Source organism: Neophocaena asiaeorientalis, unplaced genomic scaffold, assembly GCF_003031525.2.
Source record: "Neophocaena asiaeorientalis asiaeorientalis breed wild unplaced genomic scaffold, Neophocaena_asiaeorientalis_V1.1 scaffold109, whole genome shotgun sequence".
Taxonomy (NCBI): domain Eukaryota; kingdom Metazoa; phylum Chordata; class Mammalia; order Artiodactyla; family Phocoenidae; genus Neophocaena; species Neophocaena asiaeorientalis.
The window spans coordinates 1,191,481-1,211,383 of NW_020173946.1; the positions used below are offsets into that span (position 1 = coordinate 1,191,481).

The 19,903-nt window shown below is 46.4% G+C and overlaps 1 protein-coding gene across 2 annotated transcripts in view; it reads left to right on the forward strand.

Annotated features, from left to right (window-relative positions):
* SLCO3A1 (solute carrier organic anion transporter family member 3A1) overlaps nucleotides 1-19,903 on the forward strand; it is a 307,677-nt gene that overhangs the window by 58,868 nt on the left and 228,906 nt on the right. For both annotated transcript variants that reach the window (XM_024752826.1, XM_024752825.1), the window contains exon 2: nucleotides 4,582-5,047. In XM_024752826.1, the coding sequence (XP_024608594.1) occupies nucleotides 4,582-5,047 (466 nt within the window). The remainder of the gene's footprint in view (nucleotides 1-4,581; nucleotides 5,048-19,903) is intronic.

The following is a 19,903-nucleotide window of genomic DNA, read 5'->3' on the forward strand; positions in this document are numbered from 1 at the left end:
CCCCAGAGCCAGAATAAGAAAATAGACTGTGGGAGGGCTCATGAGGGCAATTCTGAGCTTCAGCTGCTGCTCCAAGAGGTTGGCTGCTTCTTCCGTGAGTCCCTGATAACCTTGGCCCTTTCAGAGGTGAGGAAAGGCCCATCTGTCCCTGGCCATGGTCTCTGGGTGCCTCCTGTCTCACAGCATTTCTGCCAGGATGTCCACAGGTCTCCCTTTTGGGTTGGGCCCCCATCTCGGCAGGTGACCAGGGTGTGCACCTCAGACTCCCTAAGAGGTGAGCCTCCCCCAGATGCCACCCAGCTTTCCCATAGGAGGAGAAGAGACTGGATGTGAATTGGAAATGAGGGAGTGCTTTTAATTGGCATCTAATTAAGAAAAAAAAAGCTCTTTAATCTTGAGGGGAGACAGGTTTGTCGAGGATGGAGAGCCCAGTGGTGCAGTGGTTCTCAAAGTCTGGTCCCCAGATCAGCAGCATCCACATGCATCCACATCACGTGTGGAAGCTTATTAGAAATGTAAATTCCCAGACACATCCCAGATGCACTGAATCAGAGACTCTGAGGTTGGGGGTCCAGCAGCCCGATACCCTCCAGGTGATTTTGCTGCCAGTGAAGGTTGAGAACCAGAGCTCTCGATTGATGGTTGAGTGTGTGTAGACACCTGAAACGTCAGTGGTGTTCACCCCTCCCCAACTCTGGGCACCAGAGACCACTGGGGGGTTTTATAAACCCCCCCCCACTCCCCACTAGGGGGTTTTATAAAACCTTGGACTCCTGGGCCTCATCTCAGGGTTTGGGAATGAATATATATATATTTTTATGCGGTACGCGGGCCTCTCACTGTTGTGGCCTCTCCCGTTGAGGAGCACAGGCTCCAGACGCGCAGGCTCAGCGGCCATAGCTCACGGGCCCAGCCGCTCCGCGGCATGTGGGATCTTCCCGGACCGGGGCACGAACCCGCGTCCCCTGCATCGGCAGGCGGACTCTGAACCACTGCGCCACCAGGGAAGCCCGAATCTATATTTTTAACAAGTGATCCAGGAGATTCTGAAATGCAGGCGAGTTTTTTTGTTTTGTTTTGTTTTTGAATTGTGGTAGCAGAAACCTGATAAATATTGCATTCTTTTAATAATAACTTTGTATCTACTTGGTTCAAGGTGAGGACAGTTCCTCTCTTCTTTTCCTCCTGGAGTTGTGGCTCTTTTGTGTCTAATTATCAAGACGTTTCCATCAGTCCTGTTACCCGTTAAGTACAGACAGCCGTTGCCGTTAGCGGGCATCTTCCTCATAGCTGGAATGTTCATTGCCACTTAAAAGCCACAAGTGGGTTTATGGCCTCATGCCTATTTAATTAGTCCAGCTTCTCCAAATTGGGTTTTAAGTGAGTGAAGACATTAGCCTCTGACCTAATTGATCCACAAAGCATCTTTTCAGAATGTTTGTGTAGCTTAACTCTGGATCCAGAGAGGTGTCCCTGAGGCTTTCAACAGGCCACGGGGTCAAGGAGGTAAGGACCCTTGTGGGTCGCTCTGCAAAGAGCAGGTTTGATTCAGGACAAGAATGGCTGGCATAGGCCCCTGCCCTTTCTAGAAGAGTGGACTCTTTTTGTGTTGCCCACAACTGCCTCTCTCCTCACCATCCTTATGTCATCATAAATGTCCACACCTGTGTGATATTTTATGACAGGGCACACCTGCTGGAACAGAGAGGTTGTCATGTTTCAGATCTGCCTAGTACGGATGTCCTGAAGCCTTGTGACAAGTGAAATACGCCTTCTGCTCCATTTCTGCCCACCCTTCCTCCCACCGCCATTGCCCTTTTACTCCCGAGGTGGAGGTCACCAGGCTGCAGACCTGCCAGCCTGCTCGAGGTGACTCTGGCGAACCCAGGGGACCCTGCCCACATGCGTCCACTTCTGCATCTGGCTTCTTTTAGGCATCTCTCAAGTCCCGTCATCAAGGCCTGAATGAACCCCTCAGGCCCCCTGCCACCTCTCAGGCAGTCAGGCTGTCTGCCTTTGTTCTTCCACATGGCATTACCTGTTATATGCCTCTGTTAGAGCATTTATTCCATCGAGCTTGTTTGTGTTACGAAGGAAAGAAGGGACTAAATGAAACCTTTGTTTTCACTTGCCCAGACCTTTCAGAAGGATCTCTGGGAGCGTTTGAAAGCCATTTTAATGAGACCAGGACTCGCTAAACTTCTTTTCTCGACAATGGCCAGTACTTGGTGCTTGAAAAATAATTAACTAGGGCTGCATGAGTTGTGAGCTGGCCTTGACTTGGTTAGAAGCACAATGGAAACAGGAATCAGAATCGGAATGCCGGCGATCGAGGGCAACACAGACGTCCTATCCTTGGTCATGAACAGGGACCTGCACCAGTGTTGAGTAGCGCCCTGCAGAGCCCAGTGCTGACGGAAAGGCTGCAGTCGTTTGTATTGTTGTGTTAGCGCTGTGCTAACCCACATAGAATCACCCGGGCGAGCTTTAACAACATCCCAGCACCCAGGTTGCTCTGGTTTAGAAACTCACGGAGGGACCAGGCATCTGAAATTTTTAATGCTTTCCCAAGTGCATCCAATCTGAAGGTAGCATTGAAAACCCCTGGGTTAGAGGAGTCTGTTTAAATGTGTGGGGTTGAAATGAGGCTACAGGAATTACTGGGCTAGTGTCTTTTTCTATAATAAAGGTAAATAGAATAGAGGCATGCTCAGGTGTGTGTGTGTGTATGTGGACATTGCAGAGAGGCTGTGGATGCAGGGATGCTGACACCAGTGCCCATACTTATACATTTGGAGGAAGGCTAGATCCACTGACTCTTCTTCCTTACCTTCCTTGGCAGCACATGCCCAGTCACTCAGGAGAGGCAGCCAAATCTCCCCAAAGATATAATGCTGCCTCTATGACGCTTCTCAGATTTTCCTGTTCATTTCCATTGCCACGGTACTGACCTTTTCTTCTCCCTTTTCTCAATAATAGTCCAGCCTTTTTCTCTGCTGGCATTCGCTCCTGCATTCTTCCACTCCATCCATTCTCCACACTCGGACCATACCTGAGTCACTCTCATGTTTTTAGAGCCTTTGCTGTTCCCCATCATGATGGCCCCAGGCTTTCTGACCCCAGAGCTTCGGTTCTGCACCCCTCAGCTTCCCCACCTCTCTCGATGCTCTCTGGCCATGTAGGGAAAGGCTGCTCTGTGCTAACAGACTTTTCATACATTATGTCGAATCTTCGCATCCATCCTGCCGGGTAGGCATGACTATTCCTATTTCACGGAAATCAGGGCTTGAAGAGGTTAAGTTAACTTGACCAAAGTCACAGAGCTAATTAAGGAAATAATAGGTGTGCGGTTCAAACCAGTTGCTGCTCCCTCCAGGCTCTGCATTCTCTCCACCACACTGCAGGGGACTGTCTGATTCCTTTAGGGTGGCCTCTGTAGCTTCTTATAGTCTGTTGCCAACCTATCTTTTCACTACGTGCGTTCCATTCCATCATGAAATCATGCCACCCAGCGTTTGCTCGCCCTGTTCCTTTTGCCTGGAGTGTTCTTCCCTGCCCAACTAGGACTCCTACGACAGGGACTCCTGTCTTGCTGATAATACCCGGCGTGGAACCTGCAAAAAGCAGGACAGGGAGGCCATTTGCATTTTCTCTCCACCTCAAGGAGCCTTAAAATGATGCATCTCCTCTTGACCCTCCTACTGTGATTTTGCATCGTGAATGTCACATGTAACCAACATACATGTCTACCTTTCTGCTAGGTGGCATCTTTGAGGCCAGGTGTCATCCCTTCCTCCTGTTTCTGTCTTTTGTGTCCAGGGCATTGTGAAGCCAACAGCAGATGTTCAGTAGATATTTGTTAAACAGGTGAAGGGCAGACAAGGATGCAAAGGTGGGGAAAGTCATCAAACTATACCACCTGAGGGACCTCGGTGGGGCTAGAGTGCACAGAACAGTCAGGGATTCAGGGATGTCTTTACCTCTAGGGAAATGTCCACTGTTTGGAAATTTCCAGAAGGAAGCGAAGAGCTAATGATTATCCTAATGAGCTAATCTAGCTTGTCCATTTTGCTCCCCTCCCAGGTTTTTGTTTCCTTGTGTTTTTATTTTATTCAATATGCTTTGCTAATAACCTCCTGGTAAAAAGCCTGTGGACCCTATGTCCTCCAGCATGGACTTCATAAATAAGATGTAGTTGGGAGAGAGCCTGTGAAAGCTGTGGACTTCAGGACTTTCACAGGACTCATGAGCCTTAAATGGTGGCGGCCGTGGGGATGCAGAGGTTGTTCTTATGCGGTGAGGCAGAATCTTTCAGAATGGAAACAGATGCCAAGGAAAACTTCTTCCCCGATGGAAGTTAATTCTTTAACCATTAAATTGGGGTTATCATACTAAGTAAACGGTTTTTGGACTCTTAAGGTTTAAATCACTTGGCACAGCTGGTAAAAACAAAACAAAACAAAACAAAAAACTGCGAGGCGGGAGGATCCGGGATGGGCAGGTGCGCTGCGTGATGGGAAGGGGTCCTCCCGGGTGGTTTCCATCAGCACTGGCGTTGAGATTGCATTTTGCACCCCACAGGTGAGCGTCCTTACCACCCTGGAGCGGAGGTTCAACCTCCAGAGCGCCGACGTGGGCGTGATCGCCAGCAGCTTCGAGATCGGGAACCTGGCGCTCATCCTCTTCGTGAGCTACTTCGGGGCGCGCGGGCACAGGCCACGCCTCATCGGCTGCGGAGGCATCGTCATGGCCCTGGGAGCGTTGCTGTCGGCGCTGCCTGAGTTCCTGACCCACCAGTACAAGTACGAGGCGGGCGAGATCCGCTGGGGTGCCGAGGGCCGCGATGTCTGCGCCGCCAACGGCTCTGGCGGGGACCAGGGGCCCGACCCGGACCTCATCTGCCGTAGCCGGACCGCCACGAACATGATGTACTTGCTGCTTATTGGGGCCCAGGTGCTCCTGGGCATCGGTGCTACCCCCGTGCAGCCCCTGGGCGTCTCCTACATCGACGACCACGTGCGGAGGAAGGACTCCTCGCTCTACATAGGTAAGGAGTTGCCCCACAGCCAGGGGTGCTGTTCCCTTTTGGTTGATTCTGTGTCAGTAAACAGGGCATGTTAACAGAAGAAGGAAACGTGGGCCCCTGAAGTTTTAATTTTCCCGGAGAACTGGTTCTCAGACTTGGCTACACATCTCGGGTGTTTTGGAAAATGCTGATGTCTGAGTTGCACCTCCAGAAATTACGGGGTAGTTGGTCTGGGGTGCATCCTGGGCTCGTAGTTTTTAAAAAGCTCCCCAGGTGATTCCAACGTGCAGTAGAATTTGACCTCTGCTGTGCTAGAGCGTCGATAAACCTTGAGTGGGAAGCCACGGTCAGAGGGAGTTTTATGTTTATTTATCTGCCTTTTTGTGTGTGTTTGGACTTTGGGCTATTCGGCATTAGCCACCGAGGGATCTACACATTGGAAACCCTGTTTTTAATCATCAAAATGATCTCCTGGTCCTTGTCCTGTTGAAGCTCAAAGAGAAAGGGGATTGCATGCCCAGCATTTGGTATTATTCAAAGTTGGTAACTTTCTGTAATTTTTTTTTTTCTGTCACGGGGTATGCACTGGAACTGCATATTTGGGAAGAAATAAGGTACATGTGAACTTTGAAAAAATGTTTTATGCTGCAATGATTTCTGCTATTTTGCACTGGGAGGATGGAAGCCATTTGCAGGTGTTGGGTTAAGAAACATCCAAGTGGTGAATTACCCTTACAGCAATCGTGGCTCCTTAGTCGCTGCTTCTAGGCACTGCTGCGTGGTCATTTGTCGGGTGAGGGCTGGCCTGCCGAGCAGCTCCATTTCTTGTTTACCAGGTTTAATTTTGCAGTTGGATTGTATGACATGACCCCAGTCACTGGGTGCTAAGCTCTGAAAAAATTATATCCACCCACGGAAGCTTTGTGCTTCCCAAAAGCTGTGTGCCTTGGAGTATAAAGTTAATTATAATATGAAGTTTAGGTTAAAATAGAATTTGATAAGAATTTGTCAAAAAGCTTCCTATCTGCCAAGTTTCCACCATACACTGCCCAAGCTTTCTGAGACAGGAGGGTTCAGAGCAGCTACACACCTGAATGCTAATTCTGTTCTGTGACTTTGTGTCCCAACTGTGGCGTAGATGATTTTGTTGAATAAGTATGTCGTATGTCTCGGCCCTCTGGGAACAGGCTCTAGGAAAGAAAGGTGGAGAATATGTATCTCCCCATCCAAGGGATGAAGCACCTGTGGACCTACCTATGGAACACAAAGTAGAAGAGAAGATTGCTCCGGCTTCTCCCTGTGGTTAGGGGTTTCCGTAATTGTGTGAAGGTGGGCACAGTGGGGAGAGGGGTCTAAGGAAATCATTTACATTTTGATGCTTTTAAGGCTTCAATGAAAGCCCCTCCTCGTGAGTCTGTTGCAGACCAGGACATGGGCCACATCATGTAGCCAAAACAGTCTCCGCGGGTCCATCTGGGCCATTGGTCTCTGACCTGACCGATATCACTCTAGGACCCTAGGATAGATATTTTTTGGTAGCAGTAACAGCAAGTAGATAAATCAGGGCACATGGAAGGAAATGGGGAGTGAAGAGCTGAGTTCTTGTCTCTGATGAGGAAATCAAGTAGAAAAGCGTCTCTGCAGAACGCCTCCTGAAATCACACCAGTGGTGAATCACCTCAGCTTGGGGGCCCCTGCCTGGAGCATCAGGCTCAGAGCCCTCTTCCAGAAGTCCGCCCTGATGAGTTAGGCTGTGGTATTTCCTGGCACTGGATGAGGCCTGGGCTGTCGGTTCAAAGCTTTAGGATGTGGACTCATTTTGGTTTTGTGGGAGGTGGAGGCTTGGGCCACAGGGCTGACCATACCAGGCACAGGCCCTTCTCTCTTTCTGAGACCTTGTTTCTGGGATTTACGGTGAGTCTTTGGTAGGAGGCAAGTCTCAACCAAATTTCTAATTGGGCATCCTTTTCCTCTATGATAGTTCAACATTCACAGAGTTGGGAGTGTCTTTTTGTGTGGTGTGTGGGCATCTTGGTGGCATCTGGCCAAATTCCAAAACATGACAGTACAGGACTGTGGAGATGGCCTTCCTGAGTGCTTCTGAACTTGTTTCCTGCGTCTGTGTTTACGGGGAGCAACAGAGAGCAAGCTTTCTGCACAGATCGGCCTCGGTAGGTGGCCTTTTATTCCATGCATGGTTTGAATTCTCCAGGAACAATTTAAAAAGACCATGCATATGCAGAGCATAACTGGTTCAGTCATTTATTGTACAGGTCATAAAAAGTGTTTGTGATTATGAGACTGTTTTAGCATTTATCTCCTCTAATAGGGAGCTAGTTTCTGAAGCCACTTAATTTGGCTTCGGGAAGTATTTGGGGGAGCCTGCTGAATGGGGTTGGTATGACTTATGACCTCTTAACTCCCTGCAAGAGAAAGACAGTCTGAAGGGACTGGTGCTGGGACTGTGGGTGTTGCTGGTATCCATTGGGGTGGAGTAGCATGTGTGCCCCTTGGTTCCAGCTCTTGCAGAGCTGGTAAGAGAGAGAGGCCCATAGCTAGCCATCTGATCATAGGCCTGACATGTGAGTGTAAACTGGAGATTGAAAGGTTTCTAAATCTTGCACGTGTGAAGCACAGGTTGTTCACAGCTGCTGCTTTCCTGTGGGTGTAAGCAGGGAAGGGGATGATAACCATGCAACGCCCTGGCCACAGGCCACTGGTGACAAGCCCTACCCCTGGGTCACCAGCTGGGTGCCTTCGGCACAACTATGGCCATGTCCTAGACCCCCTACAGCTAGAGGGAAAGGGAAGCATTCCATATTAAATCAAGCTGGTATTTTCCACCCAAGTGACTCTTTGCTTCAGCCTCTTGTGGCTGAGTCACTGCCAAACTCCTGGATTCCTTGATGGTCATTCACAAGGGGCTTCTCCTGCTGGCACTGTTCTTTGGCCATTCCTGCCCAGCCTGGGGAGGGAGCCAGGGGAGCTCATTACCAGGGGACAAAACTCACGCGGCTCTGCTGGCAGGCTTTTCAGGACCACACAATGTGGAGCCAAGCCTCACAGCGTGGCTGGCCGGTGACCCGTGGGTGGCACGTGCCGTGCCTTCTTCCCAGAGAGACTGATGGAGCAGAGTGGCAGTGGGAACCGTTTGATATGGTGGCATGAGTGGGGTCCACCAATCGACCCTCTGGGAATTACTCGTGCTGTCAATCCGTGTTGTGACTTTCCATGAGCTCAGTTTTCTTAGCTGCCCTGTTTCTCCGAGTTCAAAGCACAGCCCGTTGTATTGTAGGCAAGAGTAAGTAGGCTAATGTAATGGACTCGCTGGGTCCTTTGCTATGGCAGTTGGTTGGTGCCTTGTTTTATCTTTTTTTTTTTTTTCCTTTGGGGAGGAAAAAGCTCCAAATGAGAGTGGTAAGGATTTTTTTAAAAAAATAACTTTATTTCTAGTTAAAAAGTATTACATGTTCACTGTTGACAACTTTGGAAGTATAGGAAAAGGATCATTGAAGAATAATTACCCTTAGCTTTATGCTTATGTAAAATCCTTTTTTCTGCATCGGTATGCTTTTCTACACACACAAAAAATGTGTTTATAATAAATAATGTTTTGCTACTGTGTTCCTCTCTTAATATTTCATGAACATTTCCCCATGTCACTAAATATTCTTTCGGTAATATTCTTTCTGCATATGAATATTCCCTTGTGGATCTGTACTGTAATATTTAATGCCCTCTATCATTGGACATGGGTTTGTTTTTCCTATTTTACTGTTATAAACGCAGCAGACAGGTGATCTGTGCTTCTGAAAGGTTAAGTAACTTGTCTAAGATAATGAATGGGGCTGAGCCCTGGGTATGAGAGTGATGTTTTTTCCAGGTACATCTGGGATCTGTGACAAGGCTGGGGTGGGTGGGGCTGGGTGCAAAGGGCTGGTGGATACTCCAGGGGGTCAGGTGCAAGTAGGGGCATTCTGCAAGACAGCCTGAATTCTTTGGGAAATAGATATCAGAGGAGTCAGGAAGGTGAGAAGAGAGCCGTGTGTCTCAAATCCAAGGGGAGAGGTGCGATGGGAATGGAGAATGGGTGTGAAGGCAGAATAGAGAGTTGGGAGGAGAAAGAAGGGGGGGCCTGGCTAACAGTTCACGTCAGGGTTCTGGAAGGAGGTTGTGCCCCTGTTTCATGGTGCTTTAAGTAGAGATCAGCACAGATCAGAGCTGGTGGATTCCGTGTTCTGCTCACCTTTCACCAGAACTGAGGACAACATACCCTCACTTCGCTGTTCCTATCATGTGGAATCATGATAGCCATTAGGAAATTGCCCTTATGTTGTGTTGGAAATCTGTCTTCCTACAACTTTCCACACACTGTCTCTGGTTCTGCCCTCAGGGTCCACTTTGAGAAACTGTGATACCCTCTTCCACATTTGGTAACTCCACAGCTGGCTGAGCACCAGCCTCTCATGGGCAGGGAAGGTCACCTAAAATTTGACTCTTATGTGCTGGGACCTCCGTTCCTTACTTGATGCAGTTTCCTGCCACACAGCCACCGTTTCCCTCTTTACGAGGGATGCTAAGGCTGGAGGGCTTGTTACTAGGGCACAAAAACAGGTGAATGGGGCATGCAGGATTTGGGTACTGTATTGCTTTGCTAGGGCTACCATAACATAACACCACAGACTGAGTGACTTAAACAATGGAAATTTATTTTCTCACAGTTATGGAGGCTGGAAAGCCAAGATCAAGGTATCAGAGTTGGCTTCCTCTGAGGCCTCTTTCCTTGGCTTGCAGATGGTGCCTTCTCCTCCTGTGTCTTCACATGGGCTTCCTTCTGTGTGCACGTATCGCTGGTGTCTCTTTGTGTGTCCTAATTTCCTCCTCTTATAAGGACACCAGTCAGATTGGATTAGGGTCCACCCATATGATCTTATTTAACCTCAACTACCTCTTTACGGCTCTATTTTCAAATAAGTCACATGCTGAGGTACTGGGAGTTAGGGCTTATATATATGACTTTGGGGGGGGGACATGATTCAGCCCATAACAGGTACCAAGAGGACCAGTACCAAACAAGCTGAGACTCCTGCCTCTTTTGTCCTAACTTTTCAATAAGGAACTTCATTGTCATGTTTGTTTTTTTTCCAAAGTACTCAAGGAATTATTTGAGGATGTAGTTTTTTACAATGTTTTATTTTGGCACAATTGTAGAATCACAAGTTGTTGCAAAATACAGGGAAGTTCCCTGTACCCCTCATCCATTTTCCCCCAATGGTAACATCTTGCATCACTGTAATACAGGATCAAAACCGGGCAGTGAGGCTTCCCTGGTGGCACAGTGGTTAAGAATCCGCCTGCCAATGCAGGGGACACGGGTTCAAGCCCTGGTCCAGGAAGATCCCACATGCCGTGGAGCAACTAAGCCCATGCACCACAGCTACTGAGCCTGTGCTCTAGAGCCCACGAGCCACAACTACTGAAGCCCGCGTGCCTACAGCCCGCGCTCTGCAATAAGAGAAGCCACCACAATGAGAAGTCCGTGCCCCACAACAAAGAGTAGCCCCCGCTAGCCCTAACTAGAGAAAGCCTGCGTGAAGCAACAAAGACCCAATGCAGCCACAAATAAAAAAATAAATTAATTAAAACCAAAAAAGAGACAACAAAAAACGGGCAGTGGACTTGGGTACAATTCATGGGGTTTATTCAGATTTTATCCGTTTTATGTGCACTCATTTGTGTGTTTCTGTGTGTGTATAGTTCTGTGCAGTTTTATTACATGTGGATGATGATGTTTTAAAAACGCAGAATGGGATCAAGGTGAAAGCAGATTGTGTTGAGTCATGTGAGTGTCTGGCAGACAGATATACGTGTGATACCAACACACACGTGCATACACACACACGGGAAGATATGGAGACAGAGAGGAGACTGTAGGTAGAGCAGGGGCCAACTAGAAGAAGGGGATTCTTGGAGGAGGGCTTCTGCCTTCCCCAGAATGGAATCCTCGCAGGGTACCCAAATACACAGAGCAATTCCTCCGAGTCGGGAGGCACATACGTTAGACATGAACGTGTCACACTTTTCTTTATCACTTGTGTTGAAACCCAGTGGAGACCTCCACATTCCGGTCAGTGATGCAAAGAGAATTATTCTCAGATTTCATCTGCCAAATGTTTGTTTAGCACAAAGGTCACTAATACCAGGCAGCAACCAAACAGAACTAAATTTCTCTTCAGAGCCCTGGGAGCCCAGAGTTATTTTGTTTCTGATGAGTTTTTATTTTAACTTGACATTGGGGAAAAATGTGTTTTAACTCTCCAAAGAGTGTGGGTCGGGTATGGATCAAATACACCATGACTGCAGTTCATCTGAAAAAATAATTAAACAGCCATCCCTCCTGGGAGCAAGCACAGCTCATTACATTCTTGCAACTCCATTGATATTGAAGTTTCCCTTGTTAATTTCTTTCTTTTTTTTTTTTTTTTTTGTAAATAAATGAGGCTGTAAAACGTCAATTTGTTTTGTCTGGGTTCCAGTCCCTCTCCCCAGCAGCTGGTCACATGCCATTTTCAGTGTGTTTTAGCAACTTGCTAGGAGACATGCATGTGGCTCTTATCTGGCACTTCCATATTGCCTGGGCTGGTGGATGTTTCTTATTCATTTTCAGCCGCTCATAATTCATGCCCCTTGATTCATGGAATCACTGCTGTGCTCACTGCCTCGGTGACCTTGGGCAAGACTCTGAGCTTGGGCTGTGGAGTCTGACAGTCTTGAGATTCAAATCCTAGCTCCTCCACAGACCTGCCCACCAGGATTTCGGACACGTTTTCAGTTGACCTGAGCCTGTTTCCTTATCAGTAAAATGAGCCTGGAATCTACCAAGCGAGGCTTCGCTGGGACATTAGGTATCACGTTGTGGTGGGGGTCAATAAACGCAGTCCTGTTCATCTTTGTGGTTGCATCAACTCCATTTCCAAATGTAGAAATGGAGGCAGGAATAAGCGATTGACTTAGTTAAATACATGGGCAGGTCTTTTGACAAGAGTGGTTGGATCTTGATTTTCAGCCTGTGATGCAATCCATCCAGTAGATCTGAGAAGAGCAACCTCTTCCATCTTGAATTAGATCAGCAGGGCTCTTACTTGCCTGCACACCCCTTCCTGCGGCTCATCTCAAAGTACAGAAAGTGCTAGAGCTGTCCCAAGCAGCCGGCGATCTGGTTTGTATTAAGTCGGGGGCACCCCGCGGTATGGCCATTGCCCCAGTGGGATATATTTATTGGCTTTCTGGGTTCCAGCACATTGCTTCTTAATTTGCTTTAGTTCAGTTTTTGAAAGAATGTATTCTCGTTTTAGTCAAATTGGGAAAAAAAAAACAGAATAAGAAAACATAAATAATTTGTAAGCAGATACCTATAGAAAATTATTGTCAATGTTTAAGTCTATTTCATTCCAGCCTTTTTTGTTTGTATTTACTTTCACCTAGTTAAGACCATACTCTAGGTAAACCTGCTTTTTATCAATGATAAACCTTTCTGTGTATCATAAACAGTAAACATCACTTTAGATGACTGCATACTATTTTGTCAATCTAGAAAATCTGGAATGAGTTCATTGGACATTTAGGGGATGGAGATGTTTGTGACTGTAGAGCCTCATCCACATTTACTAAAGCTCACGTTAGTGTGGATAGATTCAGTGGGAGCTGGAAACCAGCCTGTTGGCTTTGCTGTGGCTTTTTCCAGAAGATGAATGAAGGGCGTCATGAAAAGAGGCTTTGGGCCGGGCTGTGAGCCTTGGTGCCCTCGTTTTGCTGCCCTCTCCCACATCTGCTCAGGGTAGCAATCCTAAGTCCTGCCAGGGCTCAGCTAGCAAATGAGGAAAGCAGGCTTTGTGGAGGCTGGGAAACCAAAGGGCCTTGCCGTGTCCTCAGCCATTGTTGCCCTGTGGGAACTCAAAGTCAGTCTTGCCAGATCTTCTGATTTTTAAGAGAGACTGGAAATGCCTATTTTTCAAGTGGAGTGAATTGCCTTCTCCTTGCAATTGTCTCCTAAACCCTCCGTGGCTCAACGATCACAGAAGCCAGCTTGAGCACATCAGTGCCTTGCTCTTTGCAGTTCTTTGCTCCAGACCATCAATTTCAGATGGCATTCGCCTTTTGAGTAGCAAATAAATAAGAAAGGAAAAAAGGAGGGAAGGAAAACAGTTGCACATCATGAATGCCACAACCAGGATAAGTAGTGTTATCTGCTGTGATTCTGAATGATACGCATTTGCTTGGGGAAGGGGGTAGGGCGCTTTCCCAAACTCAGGACACAGTGGCAGAAATGAGTGGAGGACCACTGCTGAGCCGGCCTCCCAGTGTGCTGTCCTGGCTGAGGCTTTGCTCCTGCCTCATAAGAATGGGGACTGCAGTATGGAATAGAAAGGAAACCATTTCTCCCAGCTAAGCATGGGGGGCAGAGGAAGAAGGATCCTCCTGAGGGTTCCCTGAAGGGAGCATGGCAATGCAGAAACTGATACCATTTGGAGCTGATTGAGGCCTGTGGGTGTTTACTGTGTGTGAGAGAGCATCTTTGCTCAGGGATTTTAGAACACAGCATCGTAATGTGTGATAGGAAGAAAGACCAGAGGCCCAGGCTGACCTAGAGAAGATTCGTGGGGAAGGTGAAAAGGCATGTGAGGGAATTTTCCTTCCATAAGCTCCTCTGAGTCTACTGTTCGTTACTTCTTTACTACCAGTCCTTTACTGCACCTGACTAGTGAAAGCACAGCCATTCTATTTTTCTTTTCAACTGTAACGCAAGTATTATGCTTAAATGAAAGATTTTGAGGTATTTTCCTGAATAGCATGCAACCTTTTTTCTTCAGTTATTTCTAAACTATTTATTTCTCCTTTCTTACAATAGTATTGGCTTTACTTCCTTTTTTCCTTTCACCCACAAGAAGCTTTCTGTGAGAGCGGACACCATGAAGGGCTTGGTTTCTGTAGAGGATTGTGACTTGCTATTGTTAGATTAGGGATTACTATAGGTGAATGTCCTTCCTCTTCAGTGGGAAGTGAGTTCTTCATTGCTAGAGAATTCTTTAGTGTTAAAATGCCTCACGTAAGAGTCTTTTTTGTGGATGTTTGCTTTTGTCTGCCCAGAACCTCATTGTTTTCATTGGGAAACTGCCTCTCCCCATCCCAGGTGGTTCTTGTGGGCTGCAGAGATGATCACGTGGTCCAGGCATGGCCAGTCATGACACAGAGAAAGGCTGTGGTCTGCAATGAATGGCCCAAGGAGTGAGACAACCAGAGTCCGCCATGAGGTTTGAAAACTGGACTGGAGGGCTGGGGCAGGGAGAGAGAGATCACTTTCTCTTCTAGGACTGCTAGCTCTAACACCTCTGAATGCCCACAGATTCCGGTGTCCATCTTTGTTTTCACATGCAATAAACTTGATCTAGGAATGAAGACAGCAAAGGAAAGTAGACCAGGGGGAAAGAGGGCAAGAGGGCTCCCTGGATCCAGCTATGCCTGAAGCTTGCATCCCAATTAGCATTCCCCTTAGAATCCCCTTGAGCACATAAATTATCCTTTCCAGCATTTGCAGTCGAATGCTGTGGATTAGGATCCTGCCTGATGAGGCTTAAATGTCCGGTCATGTCATGTCAGAGTTGGACTGGATTGCTTTCCTCTTGAGCTTCGACCTGGCGCCTTCCAACAAGGATGAGTGTTTCTGTCCGCATGTAAGGCAGGTGTCCAATGGTCAAAACACTAGCTTGTTCATAATATCAAGGTATTCTAAAGGACTAATCAACTCATGGCCCTATATAGCCAATGAAAGGATTAGGTCTAAAGTTCTGGTTTAGTTCTTCATTTCTTTATTTCATAGACTTTTAAGATGACGGATAGGGACCCAGAGGCCAAAAGTAATGCCCCCTCCACTTTCTCCCTACCCATCCACTCACCCCCAAAAAACAAGTCAAAGTATTTAAAAATAAATAGGCTTTGTGCAGGAACAGTAAGTGTTTAGTAACAAATTTCTTATGTGGGCAAGAGAGTGTTGAGCATGTGAAACTTATTCAGTGGTGCTGTTTATTGAATGGAAAAAACATAACCAGCCCTGGCTTCTTTACATGGCTGCGCTCGCCAAAGCTACCTTTACTCCCTCAAACGGCTTCAGTGTCAGGAATGAATTAGCTAAATGAATATGTTCCAATCCCAGCTCGGCTTTCCCATTTCATTTTTGCCAAGCCGTGTATGTGTGGTGTATGTGTGGCGTGTGTGCATGCATGTGTTTATTTTTGCCCGCATACAGATAAAATCTGAAGATACTAAAGCATTAGGTGGCTCACGGACACTCATAAAAACTTTCTTTTATTGCTTTCTAATTTAAAAAATTTTTATTTTATATTCGAGTATAGTTGATTAACAACGTTGTGTTAGTTTCAGGTGTACAGCAGAGTGATTCAGTTATACATTTACATGTATCTATTCTTTTTCAAATGCATTTCCCATTTAGGTTATTACAGAGTATTGAGCAGAGTTCCGTGTGCTATACATAGGTCCCTGTTGGTTATCTATTTTAGACACTCATAGAAACTGAGGTGTAGTCTTGAGAGCTGGGCTTCGTGAATCTGCCTGGAGAATGTCAAGAGAAATTGAGGGCTTCTTAACTGGGCTACTTGAAGCTAAAGGTTTTTGGATGTGCTTTAGGGGGAGGGGTCCACAACCTTTTAAGGGTGTAATGGAGATGTATGTACACTCTTGTGGCGAAGCTTTCAGTGGATTCTCAGAGAGGTTCATGACCCCAAAAAGGTTAAAACCACTGAAAGTCCGTTTGTTGAGCAGACCCCGATGACAGGAGACTTGGGGTGAGATAAACCAAGATAGTCGAGGTGATACGCTGTACGGTGTGACAGATGGCATTTGGGGACTGGAACGTTGTTCACTGCTCAGCCCTCAACTTGCTCTGCTCCCTGGGGTGACACTGTACTTACAACAGGAAGCACTGGAGCATCGCTTAGGCAACTGTGGGTAAGAAGAAGTCAGAATGTGTTCCCAGTGGCACTGGAGACACCCTCTCAGCCCTTGTCCTCCTGTGCTGCTGCTGCCTCCACCCCACCCCCGAAAAAGTTCCTTGGTGGCTGAAATTTTCCATCCCTACTTTCAGCCTAACCGCGGGTGTTTTGGGTAATATTCAGCAAATTTTTTGTGCTGATTTGAACTGATGCACAGATAGGAAAATCAAAACCTTTTTTTTTTTGCTCTAAAAGCAAAAACATTTTAAAAATGCACTTGGATCATTAATAGAGTCTGAACTCTCAAAGTCAAAACTTTCCATGTGTTGTTACTAAGAAAAATTCTCTTGAGGCAATTAAAGGCAAAACAAACAAATAGGCAGAGAGTTGTGAGGGACCCCCAAAAATCACGTGAGAGTGCCGAATCGAAAAACAAATTTAAAAAGATACAAATGAATGTATTTACAAAACAGAAAGAGACTCACAATAGAAAACAAACTGGTTACGAAAGGGGAAAAGGGAGGGGAGGGATAAAGTAGGAGGTTGCGATGAACATATACACACTACTATATATAAAATAGATAACCAACAAGGACCTACTGTATAGCACGGGGAACTATACTCAGTATTGTGTAATAACCTAAAAGGGAAAAGAATCTGCAAAAGAATATATATGTGTATAACCGAATCACTGTGCTGTGCGCTAGAAACTAACACGATGTTGTGAATCAAGTATACTTCAAGAAAAAGATTCATCTGAGGACATAAATGAACTTGGCAAACTTTTTAGGGGTAAAACATTTATCCCAAAGTTTTTGGGTTTGCTGCATTTGAGAGACCTCCTTAATTGTCTTTACCAATTACCATTGCCTCTTATTTCAGGTATGGGAGGTAGAGGGGTGCTTGGGAGTTGAGCTCATCCTAATGTCTCTCCAAGGAGACATGCTTTTCCCCCTTTCTCTCTAATGTTCTAAGCATGTGATGCAAATGGATGTGATTTCCCACTGCTTCCCTTTTCTGGGCAAGACATTATTACCATAAGCATATTCACAGCTGCCCACCTGCCTTGTGGGTTGTTAATGGAGTTTACAAAGGGAATTTGGATTCCCAGCAAGAGGCCTCATTAACACAGCAAGGATCCAATAGATTCTAAAATTGTGTATGGACACTCACAACCTTTGGAAACCCAGTGGTGTCTATTCTTAGATCTAAGTCATTTCACCTGCCCTGGGCTCAGTCTGTACATTTCCATCACGGGGGAAAGAACCTTGTCTTGATGGAGTCACATCAACTGTATTGGTTTAAGTTAAGCATTAATGCCTGTGATTCGGAGGCTAAAGACAAGATTCGAAAGCCATCAGGCAGGGCTTCCCTGGTGGCACAGTGGTTGAGAGTCCGCCTGCTGATGCAGGGGACACGGGTTCGTGCCCTGGTCCGGGAAGATCCCACATGCAATGGAGCGGCTGGGCCCGTGAGCCATGGCCACTGAGCCTTCGCTTCCGGAGCCTGTGCTCCGCAACGGGAGAAGCCACAACAGTGCGGGGCCCGCGTACCACAAAACAAAAACAAAAACAAAAGCCATCAGGCAGTATAAAGGATAAAATGTCTCCCACACTGGTGCTTTAATTTTATTCTTTTTAAATACCGCCTTGTTACTAGCCATGAGCAAGTGTTTAATGTTAGGATCCCTTGTTGTCACCAAGAAAATTCAACAGCTGTCTGCTTATTTAGACAAGTGTGTTAAGCACCCGTGGGTTTGAATAATGACCACAGTAACAAAATACACTAGCTCTCATTGATGGAGTCTCTACTGTATGACAGACAGGAAATGGGAGCCTTACATGTGGTTGCCCTTGCTTCCAACTACTAGAGCCCAGAGAGATAGGGGTTGTTATTCTCCGTGTACGCGTGAGGAGACCGAGGCCGAGGGAAGTTAAGCAGCTTGTCCAGGGTCATACAGCTATCAGGTGGCAAGGCCTGGATTATAATCCTGGTCTCCATTACCCCATATCTTCCCCACCATATGCTCCCCTCCCCTGTCCTTAGACACTATGGTGCCCCACCAGGGTAATATAGGACCCCAACTGTGCTATGCTAAGTATTAAAAATGGCTTAACACAACTACCTAATTCTTTTTTTCTTTCTCGCTCTCTTTCTTTGTTTTGTATACAAAATACCGAGAGCTGTGGGTTATTTTAGCAGCAAAGTATGAAATGGTGATGAGTTTTCAGGCCAGGAGAGGTCTGATGGATGCAGGCTGCTCAGGGCCTGGCTTCCCAGTGGGAGTTTTTAAAACTCTCGTCAGATAAAGCTTTCTTCCCACGGAAAAACCCCAGTGACTTGTTTTCACGATCTCCCTGTAGTAGAGTGAGAGAAACACACTCACCAGACTGTTTTGCTTACATTGGAGACCTAGCAGCATTTAATTGGTGTACATTCATCCCTGTTATGCAACTTGGACTTGAGTTGTTTTCACTCCCAGGCTCGGCTCGGCTGACTTGCTTTTCCGTGTAAGTCAGGGAATGACTTTAGAACCTACTAGGCCACAGCTGGGACAAAACTGGTGAGAAGGTAGGATAAGAGAGATTTCATGGATCAGGGATGAACACAGGAGAAAGAAAAAGAACAAATACAGATCAACAAGTTACAAGAAGGTCATTCCCAGGGCCTTTCATCCTGGGAAAATAATCAGCCTCCACAATTGTTCAGCCCAGTGGGGTTGTGAAGGACTTCAAGAATAGAACACCTATGGAAATGAACTGCGTTAACAGGAGAAGGTAGTTACAGGATGGGTCGGAGAGTGGTGGAGCCCTCCTTTAGCCACCGTGGGGGACATGATGTCCAAGTAGCTGAACACTCTTCCCTGTACAGGCAGACCTCGGAGATATTGCGGGTTCCATTCTAGGCCACTGCACTAAGGCAAATATCGTGATAACGTGAGTTACATGAATTTCTTGGTTTCCCAGCGCGTATGAAAGTTATGTTTACGCTATACTGTGGTCTATTAAGTGTGCAATAACGTTATGTCTAAAAAAACTGTATCTACCTTAATAAAAAATACTTTAGTGCTGAAGAATGCTAGCCGTCATCTGAGTCTTCAGCGAGTCATAATCTTTTTGCTGGTGAAGGGTTTGAAATATTGCAAGAATCATCCAAACGTGGCAGAGACATGACGTGAGTAAATGCTATTGGAAAAATGGCTCCGATAGGGTTGCTTGACGCAGGGTCGCCACCTTGAATTTGTAAAAAATGCAACATCTGCAAAGTGCAGTAAAGCGAAGTACAATAAAATGAGGTCTTCAAGCCTCACTTTACTGAGCTCTTGTCGGTGGCCTGTAGACAGATGACCATTTTTTACTGGTCTGCCTGGGGGGAGTAGAGAGAGGGTTCGGAGGGCAGAAACCAGGTGTGAGTGACCACGTGTTCAATCTAGGAATCAATTAGGAATAAAGTTGGAAAGTTGGGCAAGTGAGTTCCTCCAGATCATGACTCCAGCTCCATATTTCTAGCTTCTTTTTAAAGTAAAAGTTTTAATTGTGGTAAAAGAAAGTCATAACATAAAATTTACCGTAATAACCATTTTTAAAGGTGCTGTTCGGTCGTGTTAAGTATACTCCCGTTGTTGCGCAACAGATCTCTGAAGCTCTTTGTTCTTGCAAAACTGCAACTCTGTATCCATTAAACAGCTCCCAGCCTCTGGCAACTACCCTACTATTGATACCTTGTCTTTATGGGTTTGACTATTCTAGTTACCTCATGTAAGTGGAATCATGTGATATTTGTCTCTTCGTGACTGACGTTTCACTTAGGATAATGTCCTGGAGGTTCATCCATGTTATAGCAGGTGTCAGAATTTCCTTTTTAAAGGCTG